Source organism: Pongo abelii, chromosome 2 (genome assembly GCF_028885655.2).
Source record: "Pongo abelii isolate AG06213 chromosome 2, NHGRI_mPonAbe1-v2.0_pri, whole genome shotgun sequence".
NCBI lineage: Eukaryota > Metazoa > Chordata > Mammalia > Primates > Hominidae > Pongo > Pongo abelii.
Window position 1 is genome coordinate 67,096,943 of NC_085928.1, and position 18,074 is coordinate 67,115,016.

At 42.3% G+C, this 18,074-nt stretch overlaps 1 protein-coding gene across 3 annotated transcripts in view; it reads left to right on the forward strand.

The window, feature by feature from the left end:
- VGLL4 (vestigial like family member 4) overlaps positions 1 to 18,074 on the forward strand; it is a 163,364-nt gene that overhangs the window by 68,770 nt on the left and 76,520 nt on the right. Inside the window, exon 1 of one of the 3 annotated variants that reach the window (XM_024243986.3) lies at positions 6,228 to 7,008. Coding sequence (XP_024099754.1) covers positions 6,927 to 7,008 — 82 coding nt within the window. The 5' untranslated portion in view covers positions 6,228 to 6,926. 3 annotated transcript variants of the gene reach the window in all.

Sequence of the window (18,074 nt, forward strand, 5' to 3'; positions counted from 1 at the left end):
ATCTATTCTAAAGTGGTAGTCAAACCTCTAGCAAATTAAACAGATCAGCCTAGTAATTAGCCTGGGCTTTCTTCTATCGTCATATCGCCATTATTCCACAAAGATGCTGAGGCACAACCATAATTAACATTTATAAAGCACTTATTGGGCCAGGCATGGTGGCTCACGCCAGTAATCCCAGCACTTTGGGAGGCCGAGGCGGGTGGATGGCTTGAGGCCAGGAGTTCAAGACCAGCCGGGGTAACATAGTGAGAACCTGTCTACAAAAAATGATAAAAAAAAAAAAAATTAGCCAGACACGGTGGCATGCACCTGTGGTCCCGCTGAGTTGGGAGGATCACTTGAGCCTGGGAAGTCAAGGCTGCAGTGAGCTGTGATTGAGCCACTGCACTCTAGCCTGGGCAACAGAGGGAGACCCTGTTTCAAAAAAACCAAATCAAACCAAACCAAACTAAATAGAGCACTTATTGTGTGCTGTGGGGGAGTTTTACTCTAAGGACTGAGGCTTAGCTTTCCTTCCCTCTAGAAGCTTATGGTCTAGTTTAGGGGAATTGGTACTGAACATATGACATAATTAGTAAGCAGTAGAAGATAAAAAGCATGTGAACATATGACATAATTAGTAAGCAGTAGAAGATAAAAAGCATGTGCACACGTCTATAAGCTCTGCAAGTGTAGAGCTGTCTCTGTCGACTTTGCTCTTTGAGACAGATACCCCATCTTAAACATCTTTGAATGTTCCAAAGTTCTAAAGAAATGTTTGGATTCTTATTATTTTTAAGTTGTTAAACCCAAATCAAAAGGAGATATCGTGAGATATGTAAGCTCTAATAAGATATACATATCCATTGCTTATGTCTCACCAGGGAATATTATTTCATTGTGTTGCTGCTTTTTAAAAATCAAGAACTTTCCTTATCCGCATCTTCATTATAGGAAGAATAAACTATTTGTAGGCTAGTTAGAAATTCAGGAAAATGTAAAAAATGCCCACCATTCAAAGATGGGCACTGTTAACATTTTGATATACTTTCCAGTCTTTTTAATGTATACTTTTTTCTATATATATGTATGTTTTCATAAATACATTAGCACAGTTGGTGAATAATGTGTGTATTAGTTTTATATCCGATTTTTATTGTTTTCAGTTAACAAATGTAGTACTGTCACACAGTATATAGCATAGCATTTTCTCATGTCATTATAGATTATTGAAGGTGTTGTAATGGCTGCATAATATTCTGTCATCGATAAGCCACAGTTTTAATGCATCCTCTTATTCGGACTTTAGGTTTTCAGGTTTTCATTTTACACATAGCTGTATGATAAGCATCTTTATGAAACTCATCAAATCTTGTTTTCTTAAGACAGAAGTCTAGAAGTAGAGGCCAATGCAAGGACAAAGGCATGGACATTTTTCATAAAATAGTCTAGTGTGTGCCAACCTGCTTTATACGCAGGTGTTATCTGTTTATACTGCATTAGCAGTGAGCAAAGATTCCAATGGCATCCTGTTTCACCAGCAAGAAATAAGATTGAAAAAGTCGTTTTGTTAAATTGATAGCTGGAAAAATCACTTAATTTCTTAAAATTTATATTTCTTTGATTATTAGTAAGGTTGAATAGTTTTTCAAAAATGTGTTGGCCATTTGTTTCTCATGCTCTTTACTCAAAAAATGTTATTCAGATCAAGTGGTTTTTCAATTTTTTCCTTTGCTCTTTCTATTTTTAAATGTTCTTTGTATACCAAGAACATTTATCCTTCACTGTAATATATGATACAAATATATTCTTCAGTTTTGTGTTTTGCCTCTACTTGGTTTTGGTGTTTTTAGATGTATAAAAGCATAAAATCTGTATTCTCAATCAAATTCTACATTCTCCTTGGTGGCTTCTGTCTTTGGTTAAAAATTTTATTTCTGGCTTAGCAAATGTTTTCCTATTCCAAATCAGATAGTCTGAACATATCCTTATAGTTTTGTAAGTTTTTGCAGCAAAAACCTTACTTTAAAAGCATCTAAATCATCTTTAAAACATTTGGGATTTATTTTGATGTACAGTATAAGGCAAAGTGCTATTTGGATTCTTTTCTCAATAATGCTTGTTTTGTAATCCACTTCTTCCCCATTGTCCTGGATTTCTGATTCCTATATACACAGTATCTGTCTGGTCCTACCTAGTCTGTACCCAATAACACTCCAAAAAATGTTCTTTGCTTTATGTTTTAAATATTTGATAGATCAAACTTATTCATTCTTAAAAAAAGAACTAGCTTTTCCCATCTCATTTGTGTGTGTGGATAAAATTTAGACCCATCTTTCCAATTCCCTACAAAACTATCCTGTTGGTACTTTTAATTATGAATATATTATCCTATGAATGAATCTGAGAAGGATTGATATTTTCTAGTATTTGGGTTTTTTGTTTTTTGTTTTTTTTAATCTATGAGCTGATTGTACCCTGAAGTACAATCAGAATCTACATGGTGTTTCTTAAAGGCAAGGACCTGTGGTCTCCAAGAGATGTTGACAGCCACCTAATGACATCGAGGAAGATAATCCAGAGTGTGCTGGAAATAGGGATGGGGAAATGAAGAATCTGCCGTTTAGATGTTTACTGATTTTATTCAGCTGGTATTTATTGATGGCCGCTGGTATTTATTGATGGCCTACCATGCACCAGGCTTCTGCCAGACTGACCTTGAAAAGGTGAGGAGGGCATAGTCCTTGCTCCGAAGGTCTAGGCTAGGAAAGAAGCACATATAAGGTATGGGTTGAGCATTGTAATCCAAAAATTTGAAATGAAAAATGCTCCAAAATCCGAACAGTTTTGAGTGCTGACACAACATTCAAGTGAAAACGCTCATATTGGAGCATTTCAGATTTCAGACTTTAAAATTAGAGATGCTCAACTGGTAAGTATAATGCAAATATTCCAAAATCCAAGAAGGTCCGAAATCCAAAACACTTCTGGTCCAAGTATTTTGGATAAGGACTACTTACCCTGTAAAAGGATAGCTTGGAGTAGGGTGTGAGGAAATGGTAGGATGGGGTCGTAGGGAGATTTCACAGGACAAGAGGGGCTTTCTGACAAGTCTCAAGGAAGAGTGGATGTTTGCTGAGTAGACAGGCTGGGAAAGAAGAGACGTCCTGCACACTGAGAAGCGAACTGATGTGATTTGTGGAATAAGTCACTGCAGGTCATCCAATGTGCTTGAAACTAAGGTGAAAGTTGTCAGGAGCTGGGATGGAAAGGGCTAGAGCCGGTCCAGGAGGCGCTCCCAGCCTGCAGAGGCTGGCAGTTGTAGCTGGCCCCTCTGGAGCACAAGCTTCTCTGTGAAACCAGGTTTGTTTCATTTTTCCCCAAGACTTTGTTGCAGACTGATAGTTTATAAAATGTAATGCAGCGCAATAACTAGAAATACGAAAACTACAGCCCTCAAATTTCTTTGAGATTTGAGAGACATAAAATTAGTCTGTCAAATTGCTATAAAAGTTTTAAATGTTCATTCTCAGTTTCTGTATCTAGCTTTTGGGGACTAGGAACACCTGGTGCTCGAACCCCTCTGGATCACACTTGGGTAGCAGCGTGCTAGCCTCCCGAATCGGCGGGAAAGACGTGGTGGCTGTGGCTGGGAATGTTACAATAGTCAAGGTAGACCTGTGAGACGGTGTCCACGAAAATGGTTGCCACCCGGAGGCTGAGAACTGCTGTTCTAAGTGATGCTGAGTCACTTAAGGGACATTACCAAATATTTTATTCATTTTCTACAATGGTATTGTTTGAATCATGTGCTTAAATTACTATTTAAAAAAAAACTCTTCATGTCAAAATAAGTGAATAAAGTGAAATATCTTAAGGCAGGGGTTTTTGTTTGTTTGTTTGTTTGTTTCCTCCCTAGATGAAAGCAATGGTTCTCAACCTTGACTGCATATTGGAATCACCTGGGACTTTAGAGGCTACTGCTGCTGGTTCCCACCTCAGATGAGTTTGGGATGCAACCTCAGCATCAAGATTTTTAAAAGCTCCCCCCTAGTTCTAATGTGCAGCCACCTCTCTCCCATGTGGGATATTCTAATGATGGATAAAGTTTTCTGATTGAGAATTTATGTAAAAACATAGCACAGTAAGAGTACTCCAAAACTATCAGTTGAATTTAAATCTGATACCTGATATTGTTTGTTTTCAGTGCAATGATCTTGTGTATACTGGATGTTACGAGTTTTGAGTTTTCTTCAACCCTCCCCACCAAATACCATTAAGTATTTTAATTACAATTGATAGGATACATATCTTTCACTATGGCTTATTACATGTAATATAGCATCAATAAATATTCTTATAAATGAAAGCTTGTGAAATCTTGATTCCCCTATTACTTACTTCCCCTGATGTCACCTCAGTGATTACTGTTGGAGCAATGACAGCAACAGTATTTAGTATTTAGATGTCATATAGTTTTTTTTTTTTTTTTTTTTTGAGACAGTCTTGTTCTGTCACCCAGGCTGGAGTGCGGTGGCACAATCTTGGCTCACTGCAGCCTCCGCCTCCCGCGTTAAAACAATTCTTCTGCCTCAGCTTCCCAAGTAGCTGGGATTACAGACACATGCCACTATGCCCGGCTAATTTTTGTATTTTTAGTAGAGACAGGGTTTCACTATGTTGGCCAGGCTGTTCTCAAACTCCTGACCTCAAGTGATCCGCCCGTCTCAGCCTCTCAAAGTGCTGGGATTACAGGCGTGAGCCACCGCATCCGGACTCCCAAGTAAGATTTCATTAGAACACCTTGCCATGAGTGTGCCTAATATACCCAATGCAATTATTGCTGGATTTTTAACATACAACTCCTTCAAATTATTTATTCAAATATTATTTTGGAATATTAAAAATATATTTTTAGAATATTCATTCAAATGTTTAGAGGTTTTTTTTTTCAAAAAAATTTTTTTTTTTTTTTTTTGAGACGGAGTCCCGCTCTGTCACCCAGGCTGGAGTGCAGTGGCGCGATCTCGGCTCATTGCAAGCTCTGCCTCCCGGGTTCACGCCATTCTCCTGCCTCAGCCTCTCGGAGTAGCTGGGACTACAGGCGCCCGCCACCACGCCTGGCTAATTTTTTTGTATTTTTAGTAGAGACGGGGTTTCACCGTGGTCTCGATCTCCTGACCTCGTGATCAGCCCGCCTCGGCTTCCCAAAGTGCTGGGATTACAAGCGTGAGCCACCGCGCCCGGCCTTTTCTATTTTGTTAACACGTTCTTCATGTGCTGAAAACTGAACATTCAGTGGTTCACTCGTTCAGTAAACAGTTTTTGGGCACCTAAACTTGGTTGTGCTAGGCACTGGGTAATCGAAGTTTAAGCCCCAAGTTCTTCCAATAGCAAATAGTACAGCTGCATGCCACTAACTTCTTACACACAGGTGGGTGTCATACATGCCAAATGAAAATAATTTTACCCTTTCCCTCTATAATTTCAAGTACACTTTCAATTTTTGATATTATAGCCTTATTTACTTAAACACTCTTCCATCTCTTCTCTGCTTGTCTCCCTTTTTTCTTTTCTTTTTCTTTTTTTTTTTTTTTTTTTTGAGACAAAGTCTCACTCTGTTGCCCAGGCTGGAGTGCAGTGTCACGATCTTGACTCATTGCATCCTCCTCCTCCCAGGTTCAATCAATTCTCCCACCTCAGCCTCCTGAGTAGCTGGGACTACAGGTGTGCACTACCACGCCAGGCTAATTTCTGTATTTTTAGTAGAGACGGGGGTTTCACCATGCTGGCCAGGCTGGTCTCGAACTCCTGACCTCAAGTGATCCGCCTGCTTCGACTGTGATTACAGATGTGAGCCACCCGGCCCCCTTGTTTTTTAAAATAAAGTTATAATATTAGGTGGGAAAAAACACTTTAAAAGTAGTTCTGTCAACTATTTTGGGGGCTGTGGGCCAGTCATTTAATCCACCTGAACCTCAGTTTCCTCTGCTGTGAAAGGGTGATACCCTCCCTGCCCTGTCCATCTCCGTTGTTATGGGGATTATGGAAGACGTTATATGTAACATTAACATCAGAAATTTAAATATCCAGTTAAAGTGTAAATGGACATTATAAAACAATCTTTAAAAGAAACAAAGACACTATATATATATATATATATGTTTATATATATATGGCTTATGCATCACTAGCATTTGGGTTTTCCGAAGCCCCAACGTGAAGTTTCACGAAAGTTGCATTCCACGGAAGTTTGCTTCCATGATGGATTTTTTACTTTGTACTCAGCTCCTGAAAAAGAAACTTCCTGGGTTTTCTTTTTTCCTCCTACGGTTTTGCAGGGCCGGGCTGCTTCCTGTCAAGAGCCACTCTGCCAAGGCCCCGTCTCTAGAGTCTCTCCCCCTCCCCTTTCTCTTTCTTTCCAACACTTGCTACATTGAGAGGCTGATCCTGTGCAGAAGCCCTCCCTGCCTCGGCAGCGCGGCGCAGTGAGCATGCTCGGCCTCCTGCGGGAAGAGGAAGCGGCCGCATAGGAGTCATGCCAAGCATAGCCCGCATGTCAGCGCTGCCGGCTTGCAGCGGGCTGTGAGCGGGGCCGGCGCCGCTTTGTCCTAGGAAACGGGCTGCGCGTTTCTTTTTCACTCTTTTCCATTTCCAGGAAGGACTTGTAAGGACTTCTGAAACGCTGTTTTCATACTCGATCGGGGATACAGTACAGACACCGTCTACCAGTAAGCCCTTGAAGGGTTTCGTGTGAGCTCGATTTTTTTGTGCCTGATTTTTTTTTTTTTTTTAACTTTTGCATACTTGTTTTGATAGTCTGAGGCTGGGCCTCTGCCTTTGTGAAGTTGAAGAGCCAGGAGCTACTCAGCAACAATTGATTTTTGAAACTTAACTCTTTTGGGGCAAAAGCAAAGAGCTGGTTTTCTTTGCTAGCCCAATAAATGCTATTTATGAAGATGGACCTGTTGAACTATCAGTACTTGGACAAGATGAACAACAATATCGGCATTCTGTGCTACGAAGGTAGATGTCCCGTTGTAGAACTACTGCCCGTTGTTCGTCCCGGCCACTCCTCCTCAATGTGCTGGGTGCCTGCCTTCTAAGCGCCTGCTGTCCTCCTCCGGGCTGTAGGGCGCTTGAAAGGCCGGCGTTTCTTCGGTTCGGTTTGGCACCGAGAGGGTTCGGATCTCAGGCTGCGGGTGGCGGTGGAGGGGGCTGGACGGGGAGGCAGTGAAGTAGAAACCCTTCAAAGTTTGCTTTATGCTTGCAGCGTACTCGCGCCTTACATTTTTAACTCTTTAAAATGTATGTCTTTTTGATTTCCGTTAATATTGTCTTTACGGAAAGGACTTGTAGGACGCCGGTAAAAGTAGAGCCTCTTTGGGGGAGGGGCTGGTAAGGATTGCACCGTCTACTGTACCCTGCTGTGGGCCACAGCGCCCTGCAGCTCACGGAGGGGGAGCCAAAGTTACAGCGAGTTTCTGTGCTCGCGAGTGAGTGTCCCAAACAGCGGAGAATGTCCCTCTCCCGCGTGGGGCTGGAAGGGCACCGTGTCAGCGAGCACAGGCCGGCTCTTTGTCTCGCTGGCGCTTCCTGTGCAGCCCGGGGAGCGCTGACATTGGGGGGGGTGTTCCTCGCGCTCTGCTCCCTGTGGGAGCGATTACACAACACCCCGACCCCCAGCCTGCCCTGAAAAAGAGAGAGCCGCGCTGAACTCTTATTTATTACCTCCTACTGCCCGCGAGGTGCTTCCCCCACTGTCTTGTATTTCAAGCTGTCTCTGGTAGCTGTAAGAGAAAAATCTATTTCTTAAGCTGTTGGAACATCCTCTACGTGCGATTTGAAAAAGTGGCAATGGCCTGGGTCTGCCGCCGAGAGGCATCTCCGGGGGAGTTCGGCCTGGCAGGAAGAGTATTTTTTGTTGTAACCACACACACATCCGGGACTCTTCTCTTTCTCATTCAGCAGGAGCAGTTTCCATTTTTTCTCCAATAATACACGGGACATTTCTCTTGAAAAAGAAAACAGTTACAAAAACTTGGGAGGGTGATTCCCTCGTATTTTTTTTAATCTAAAAACTTAAGGCCTGTTTCCTAATCAGTTGAAAACTTACCCCTTCAAGGAAAAAAAACAACAACCCTCATTCACGTTGTTTTTTAAAACTCTGTGGATGAGGATCTCGTATTTAACGTTTTTTAAAAAGGGTATTTGTTTTTCTTTACTCCTACTAGTTTTTGCTATAAGAATTTTGGTGAATTGCTTTCTTTGCATCTGATGTGTTAAGTAACATCTTGCTTCTGAACTCACTTTAAAAAGGCAGCCGACTTTAGAAAGCCATAAGCAGCCATTGCTGGGCTTGTTTCCCGTGACATTCACACATTGCAGTCAGGGTTTTGTTTTTGTTGTTTTTTTTTTTTCACCATCCCCGCTTCCCCCAACAAGAAAGAAAAACTTTTGAGGCAATTTCTGTTGTATTGTCTTTGCCAACAAGTAATATGATATTTTAAAAACAAAACATAATGGCCTAAGAGAGAAATATAAGATTGTTAGGAAATTGATACCAGATACCAGATTAATTTTTCCTGTCTCCGATTGGTGAGGACCAGGTTATGGACAGCGAGCCCAGGTCGAGTTGTTGTGTAGCATGCAACACACAGGAAACTAGAGTGCTCTTCTCTTCTCTTCTCTTCTCTTCTCTCTCGGTATTTGGGAGGAAGAAACTTTGATTTTGAAGGTTGAGTAGCTATATGGGATAATGGGCTAAAGTCTGTTTGGTTTAAACATCTGCTCCTATTTTCCTTATTATGAGAGTTAACATTATTTTAACACCAGAATAAATACAGAGGAAATGAAGGAAAGCACAGCAAAATTTGAGTGGTGTTTATAGTGAATTGTTGATGTCCTAGTGGTTTTCTCAGTGTAAACACTGCACACATCTGGTCTGAACTCCAGAGGGTGTTTTGAAGATGGGCATAAATCATACACGGGATTTTTTTGTAAGAAAAGTTGGAAAGGTTATGGTTCTTTTAAATCCAACACTTGGACTTGGAGAATATTCGTTTCAAACATATCAGCTCCCCAGCATTCCAGGGAAGTTTTTTGGAAAATGGAATGTACTGTTGGTAGGCAACATTTGATTTCATTTAGGGTACAATCAAGTTTCATGCCCCTTGAGAATAAGGGACAAATTAATTTTATGACATTTTAGTTTTAAAAATTAACATGCGGATGGTTAATTAGTCTTACCAGCTAAATTATACCATATTCCTTAGTTGTATGAGACATAGCTCTACTCTAAAATAAACCATGTGTCTGGTCTTTTTTTTTTTTTTTTTTTTTTTTTTGTGATGAAGTCTCGCTCTTGTCCCCCAGGCTGGAGTGCAATGGCGCGATCTCGGCTCACTGCAACCTCCACCTCCCAGGTTCAAGCCATTCTCCTGCCTCAGCCTCCTGAGTAGCTGGGATTACAGATGCCTGCCACCACGCCCGGCCCATTTTTGTGTTTTTAGTAGAGATGGGTTTCACCAAGTTGGCCAGGCTGGTTTCAAACTCCTGACCTCAGGTGATCCGCCCAGGTCGGCCTCCCAAAGTGCTGGGATTACAGGCGTGAGCCACTGCACTCAGCCTGTACCGTCTTTCTTAAACCTCTCTTGTGACTTAATACGCAAATCGATCTTTTTAGCCGTTTACCTTGTAGCATACAAGGTCTTCCTTCCTGACTGACTCCATATTGCTTAGATGTGGACTCCCTCCTTGGTAACTGCTTCCTGGCTCCTGCCTTCCACCATAGTTGTCTGCAAGAATAATTGAAAAGAATAAAGGGAAAAAGTTAACCACAATTAGCAGGTTTGGGGTGGGAGAAGGCGAAGTTAGGCAGAGGGCCGGAAGAATCGAAGTCTGGCTAACTTCTGGAAGCTAACTAATTACCTTCACTAATGATGAGCAGATTAGTAGAACTGTGCTTGTGCTAATGTGTTCAGAACCTCATGGCTTATTACTACCATACGCAGCAATTAACCACTGCGTCGATCGTCACCCCACTGAATGCTCAAATGATACCCACTTGAAGCCCAGTTTTGCCTCTTGTCTCCATGCAAAGGTCATAGGCCAACCCCAGCCCTCATTTTTTCCCTCCTCTGAACACCTGAGAATACCTTACTAGACTAGTGAAAGCCTCGTGAAGGCAGAGCATTCTGTCTTGGTGACCGCTGCATCCCTGAATCCCAGCACAGGGTCTGAGTGGGCTTTCGGGAAGTGGTTTAGAATAAAGGCTGACTCAAAAAAAAATCAGTGCAAGCTCTCAATGGCAGCTGTAGTTGCTACTGTATAATTTAATACTTGATTATATACTGCCTTGTATTCTCTAATTATCTAATTATTGCAGAGCTATCCAGGGCCTCAGACATCATCTAATACCTTTGCCTTGTTTTCACCAAGGAAAGTGAGGCTCCGAGAGGTAAACTGTTTTTCAGAGAGTTTATTTAGTTTATTTAGAAAGTTTGTGGCAGGACTGAATTGAGTTTTGACTCTTCTATGAATCTCCTGTGCCGTGCTGCCTCTCCAGAATTATTTCATGTCTTTTTCTTTTTTTTTTTTTTTTTTTTTGAGGCAGAGTCTTGCTCTGTCGCCCAGACTGGAGTGCAGTGGCGCCATCTCCACTCACTGCAACCTCTGCCTCCCGGGTTCAAGTGATTTTCCTGCCTCAGCCTCCCTAGTAGCTGGGATTACAGGTGCCCTGCACCATGACCAGCTAATTTTTGTATTTTTGGTAGAGGTAGGGTTTCACCATGTTGGCCAGGCTGGTCTCAAACTCCTGATCTCAGGTAATCCGCCCGCCTTGGCCTTCCAAAGTGCTGGGATTACAGGCACTTATCTCCTCATTAGCTCCGTGGTGTTAGGGTCATGCCCCGTCCTGGGTGCCCTCATGGCCTAGCACGGGGATAACACCCTGGATTACAGCGCACAGTCGAGCCTCTCCCACTTCTCCTTGCTCTGAAGCCAGTTGCTGGTCCACATTCCAAGGCTGTTGTGATGTTGGGGAAAGGGTAGGTGAGACACCTCTGAGTGACCGGCCTCGCTGGAAGGTGCTCTTCATGCTGCTCTGGCACTGGGCTTGCTTTCCTTTTGTCTGCCTGTGCAGAGGAGGAGGCCTGCGTGGATGCCAGCTCCAGAGCCAGTCCCCAGGGAGCAGGGACAGGTTAGACCACGGGCTTTCCTCAAGATGGCTGTCGCTGCACTGACATCATCCCTGGGGCTGATACCTGGGCCTGCCAAACATGCCCTGGCTGGCTGGGGCTTTACGCTGCTGGTAGCGATACTTTAATTATGGGTTAAGAGCCATTAGTGGAAGAATTCTCTCCTTTTAATTTAATAGCGTGATTTATATTGGGAGAAAGTAGGAATACATTGCATGTTGTGATCCTCTCAAAGCTCAAGAGCGAATTATTCTGACTTCAAGTTTTAGAACCGTTCATTGTTTTAGACACAGTTATCCCTTGTTTCATCACAGGCAACTTTTAAATTAATTTTCTGGAATGGAAGGGAAGACGCACACTGGAGAGTTACTGAGTTCAGTGAGACCCTGTGATCTTTTGTTTTCCGCCAGTCTAACCACCAGCGGTTGAGTGGAGTCCTGGCTTCATTGTTCTTTGTCTAATGAGCTCAGAGGCATCAGGAAACTTAGGAGGCTTGGGTAGGTGAAAAGGCCACAGCGCAGGGCCATTTCGTACCCTCTCCTGGTCCCCAGCCCTGCATATCAAGTGACGAGCTCTTGATCTGGGATGTATTCCGAGGTAGAACATCTGTAACTGTTTTGCTGTGGAAAGTCATTTTACTTTAGCTTTTTACTTGCAGGAAAGGGTAGGGAGTGGGGGCGGGTGGGGGTTAGGGAGGAAGGGGGAGACAGAGAGAGAGAAAGAAACTAGGAAGAGCTTGGTTAGTGAAACATGCCCAGGTGAGCCCAGGAGCTCTGCGAGAGAGCTGGCCTGACTGGTGTCTTTCTCCTAATTACAGTTTGTGAAGGAAGGTGTGATTATACCCTCCTTCCTTCCAGCTCCCACCCTTGTTTCTCAGCCCGCTTCTCGAAAGATTATTGTACTTGGCTGTTTATCTCTTGGAGCCTACACTTGGCTCCTTCTGGAGGCCAGGTTTGTCTTCCTGCCTCCTTCCTCCCTTCCCTGTTGTCTGTGTGGCCTTGTATTCCTAGGGTGCCTGGATGTGTTGCTGTGAAGATTTTTTAAAACATGCAGTAAAGATAGAAAGCAATCCTCCTTTGCACGTGAGGAGATTCCAAACTTCTCAATATAATTTAGTTCTCCCTGACTGTGAGGATGTTGCAGAAAACTGGATTTTTTCAGGAAGAAATTAGATCCAGATTTAGCACTTAACGCATGTATACAAATATATAAAAACAGTCGGACCAGGGAATGTTTCTGGCCATCTTTGTCATATCAAAGTATCTGACATTTATTCAGTGGCAGTTTCTATTTAGTGGTATTTATTATTGCACATTTAAGCTCATGGCAACTGTTTTTTAAGACTTGCTCTGCAACACATTTGTAGTCCAAAACAGGTTTCTCTCTGTCTTTTATTTTTTAATGAACTCGTGTCATTTCCCACCCCCCGCCTCCACAAAAAAATCCTAACCGTGGCTGCTTATTTTTAAAGGCAGGGCCTGAAAATGATTTTGCTTTCTTCATTTACTCTCTTTTCCTTTCTGAATGTTACATGTTCTGTAAGTTCGAAGGAATTATTTTTGTCACTTTGCTTTGCTGTCTTGCCTTTTCCGCATTGTTTTTTTAATTCTGTAGATTGTTTTAATTTCAAGGTATTATGTATAGAATGTTTTAATCCCGTCAATGTGAATCATGACTAGTTGAAAGAATGTTTATTTACTCTAAATAAAATAGAAAATCTATTCTTAAAAGTCCTCTTTAATGTGTGGCTATGCATAGGACTGTTCCAGACTCTTAACATTTCACTCTTTTGTTTGCAAAGAAGTCTGTAAACATGACAAACTGTAATGTATCTAGTAAGTGATTAGAGAAAACTTAGTACTAGTACCATTTTGTTATCCCAAATCCATTCTGTTATTAAACATTTATGGAATGCCTGTACTCTACTAAGGAATGTATTAGTGATCGATCTCTCAACATGTTTTATAATAAAATATACATACAGAAAAGTGCATAAAAATGTGTATTTTATGGTTAGAGAAATGAACAACCCGGTGACTATGGCCAGGTCAAGAAACAGTAAATCGCCCCTTCCAGGTGTTATCTTTTGATCAGATCCCTCCCAGCCCCAAGAGATCACCACAATTGTAACTTGCTTTTCTTTATACCTTTACTACCATGTGTATAATTCTAAACAAATTCTAGCTTTTTTTTTTTTTTTTTTTTTTACCCTGTATAATGAGATGCCTGTATGCCTTCTTTTGTATCTTTTTTGTGAGATCTTTTAAAGTAGTGCACACATCCTGAGAGGTTGTTTTCTCCATGTGAAGCCAGCATCTCTTCGAGTGTGAGAACTCTTGGCTGTGGGATATACAGACATTATATACAGGTAATATATGTCCCAGCCTCCCTTCTCATTCATCTGCAGCTCCAGTGTTTATTAAACAGAGTTGGTGATACTTTGGGAAGAACTTTTTTTTCAGTTAGTATTTTGTTCACATTCTTCATCACCTGGTGAAGCCCTCCCACCATCCATGGTGTAATGGAAAACTAGGAGAAAATTCTGCACAATTTTGGAGAATGCAACATGGGGGACACTTCTGGAGATACATAGCTTACTTAGGGTCTGAACAGCGACTTTCCTGCTGCATTAATAAGCAATTTGCTTAAAGGCTGAGATGTGTTACAAGTCAACTTTGTTGCTGTGCCAGGTTTCTTTGGATCTTAATCCAGGGACTTTTGGATACATAGAAAAAGCTTAAATTACTCCAGTATCCAAACAATACCCTATATTGTATAGAGATGGCTGTTAGAGAGCAGCACGTTTCTAAAACAATACTCTGCATTATGCACCATCTAAAATTGTGAATGAAAAAGAATTACTCATGTATTGCTCTTGATTTTTATTTTATATCTGTTTTGCATGAAAATAGTTGCCTGTTAATTCTTCTTGGCTAATGATTTGATTTTAATAGAGTGAATTCCAGACTCTAATGGTTTGATGCAGATGTGCTCTGCCAAGCAATTTAGCAAAGTGTTTACACTACCCATAATCCAGCTGGAAGACTCTATACTTCTTCCCTGATAACAGTTAAGGGAGTGATGAGTGCAAGTTTCTGGACATTTTCCCCTTAGAAAATAAATACATCTTCCGTTATGTGGCAGTACTATTAACATGACAAGAGATTAATTTAAAATTTTATTTTAATATCAGCAGTTTTTTTCTTTACCGATGTTCTTCCATTCTTACTATGCAAGTCTTTTTAAACTATTGTTTTTCCGATGAGCCACTGATAAACTATTGGCTGACCCCAGAAAGAACCTTTGTTTTATTTTCCTGCTGAAAAGTTATGACCTCTTTGCTAATGCTTAAAATCACCAACGAGAATGATCTGGTTTGCTTTTTAAGGAATATGTAATAGCAGCTGTGCCAGGCTTTAAGTTCTACTGACTAGAAGGTAAAGGGAATGGAAAATAGCTGTCATTCTCAGTATAAACCTTCTGTGCAGTTTTCTAGCACAGCTCTGCTGAATTCAAAATTCGGAGCAGTTAACACCAGTTTCTGGAGACCAGGCTGGGAGGCTTTTTTCTATTATGAGGCTTCATACCAATAAAAGAGGGCTGATACTGGTAGGGGACAAGGTAAAGTTCTAGAACTCACAGTGGACATCAAGGATTGCGCTCTTGGTGTTTGATACAGTACATACAGTATTTGGTTCTATATTCTGTCCAATAAAGGGAGAGTGAGTGGGAGAGGACCTTCTTGTGGAGCTGGAAGAATCTACTCTATATCTCCTTTAAGGAGAAAATAAAAGAACCATGTGTTGCTTCCCTGCCTGCGAGCTCTTCTAAATTCATCACCATTCGTGTTCCTTCCTTCAGGGGAAATGAAGGCAGATTGTTCTGTTGGTGCTCACAGATCTCTTTCTGTTCTGATACTCTCCTCTTCCTCTCCTGCTTCTTTCTCTTCATCGTGTGCTCCTATACAAGTCTCTCCCAACTTTAAAACAAAAACAAACCCTTCCCTAAATCTTGTGTTTGTTCCAGCCATTAGACTGTATCGTCCTTGCCATCCACGTTATTGGAAGAAGGCCAGCTCACCTCTACTCCCTTTCTGCCCTTTCCCTCTTAATCTGCTGTCCTCTGATTTCTGCTCCCACAACTCTGTTGAATTTGTTCCTGACACGGTCACTAAATGATATCCTAGTGGCAAGTTCAGTCTTTTTTAGTCTTTACCTTAGTCTCTTTATGCCATACAATACTGACTTTTTACAAATTCTTAAAATTCTTGCCTCCCTTTGCTCAAATACTGAGTCCTGGCCAGGGGCGGTTGCTCACGCCTGTAATCCCAGCACTTTGGGAGACTGAGGCAGGCAGATTGCTTGAACTCAGGAGTTTGAGACCCGCCTGGCCAATGTGGTGAAACCCCGCCTCTACTAAAAATATAAAAATTAGCCAGGCATGCTGGTGTACAATCCCAGATACTCAGGAGGGTGACGCAGGAGAATCACTTGAACCTGGGAGGCGGCGGTTGCAGTGAGCCAAGATCATCCTACTGCACTCTGGCCTGGGCAACAGAGTGAGACTCGGTCTCAAAAAAAAAACAAACCTGAGTCCCCATTCCTTCAGGAATAAGGTGCTGGTGCACATATGGTGAGCAACACCAGTGAACAGGGGCTTGATGGAGCTCCTCGGGGTGAGTAGGCGGGCATAAAAGGGTGACGCAGGCTGATGAGCACTAAAAACAAACTTTTGTTGCAGTTTGAGAATGGACTGGAAGGGAATAAGAGATGAAATAGTAATAGGAGAGGATGTGAACCTGTTGCACTGGTTCACAGATAGAGATAGAGATAGGGGTAAGCCAAGTTCTGACTGTGGCCACAGAGGAAAGCAGTGGATAGATGTATGAGATCCTTAGGGAGGAGCCTGGCAGGGCTTGGTGATGGATTGAACAGCGGATGAGGGAGAGGACGTAGGAGACACTAAGGGTGCCTCCCAGGTTTCCAGCTCCTACAAGCGGATGGGTGGTGCTGCCATCTGCAGAGACAGGAAACACAGGAAGAGGACTAGGTTCTGGGGTGAGATCATAGGCTTAGCTTCAGCTGCGTTGAGTTTGAAGGCTCTTTGAGATTTCGAAGAAGAGTTAAATAATAGAAAGTTGGGTATATGGTTCTAGAGCTCAGGAGAGGCTGCTGCTGGAGATATTTGGATAGAGAATACTTGAAGCTTTGAGTGAGCACGGTCATCTAGGGGCAAAGGGTAGAACAGGTTGAAGAGGTCCTGGGAACTCCTCTCTTATGAGGTCTCCATTAATTTTCCTCTTAATTGCTAAAATAATCTCTAAACTGCTCCCTGCCTCTAATCTCATTTCCTTCTAGGTTTACATCTGTAATATTACCAGAATATCATTCCGGCTTACCTCTTCAGCCTTACTTTCCATGTTCCCTCACACCCTGCGGTCCACATAACGTGAAACTGCTTCCTGTGAGCAAGCCCTTTTGCCTCTATCTGAAATCTCCCTGTTCCTTTCTCGTGGCTCCTATTAGTCCCTCAAGGGCAAGGGCTTCTTCTGGAAAGTGACCCTCCTCTCCTCTGCCTTCTTTTCATCTTTTTTTGTTTTTTTGAGACGGTGTCTTGCTCTGTCGCCCAGGCTGGAGTGCAGTGCTGCAATCTTGGCTCACTGCAACCTCCGCCTTCCAGGTTCAAGCGATTCTCCTGCCTCAGCCTCCTGAGTAGCTGGGACTACAGGTGCGTGCCACCACGCCCAGCTAATTTTTTGTGTTTTTAGTAGAGACGGGGGTCTCACCGTGTTGGCCAGGATGGTCTTGATCTCTTGACCTCATGATCTGCCCACCTCGGCCTCCCAAAGTGCTGGGATTACAGGTGTGAGCCACCGCTCCCTGCCCTCCTCTGCCTTCTTGGAGGGATTAGGTGTTTGTATTTTCATGGCATGCTGTGCATACTTCTGCCATGGAATTTATCTCGCTGTGTTACCTCCCTCCTCTGTCTGGCTTACTCTAATTTCTGGGAGGGCTAGGATTTTGTTTTGCAGCTCCTCGTTCTTCACACCAGGCAAGTGTTGTTTCCTTATAAATGACTCTACTCCAGTGTCTTTTGACTAAAGATAAACATTGAAATTGTGTGACTAGCCCAAGGATACTCAGCGAGTTGGTGATACAAGTGAGTTTCTTAATTCTTAGAATACTGTTCTTAGAGGCAGGAAAGATAGCTGGGAAAAGGAGGAATATTAATAAGAGGGGAAGAGAGAGAAGAAAAACTCTTTAGGACTTAGCTTCTGTAGGAAAATGTTTGAAGTTGGCTGCTTGATTACAGATAGCTGCCCTTGTTCGTCTTGCTTTCTAGTTACTTAGGACAGTCTGCTAAACGAACTGATCACTGGTGGGAAAATATTTAATACCCATTATGTGCCAGGTTATGTGCTGGGGATATGGCTGCTAGCAAAACAGACAGCAAGATCCCTGACTGTATGGAGTGTATGTTCTAGCAGGGGAGACAGATGAGTCACAGGGAAATAAAGAAGATAACTACAGGTTATGAAGAGTCTTAAGCCAGGTTGATGTCTGTTAGCTGATTTACTATTCAGAGTGACTATATCCAAACATGAAAAGGAACTGCTTTTATTTTCAAACTTCAGAATATAAATTTGAGAGGATGATTTATTTTCCCCATGGTCTTCTGAAGGATTTTAAAGTACATTAAGGAAACTTGCAGAAAATTTCTTTGGAATCTTAGGAGTGTGGGATTTTTTTTCCTTGGTCTGTTAACTATGGCCAGAGTTGGACTGCCTCACTCCATTGTATCTGTCACTATACTGGGAACTAGCATTTATTTAAGTGTTATTAGCCTTTTTTAAAAGGAAAGATGAAATGGTTCGCCTTGGGTCTTCATAGGAAT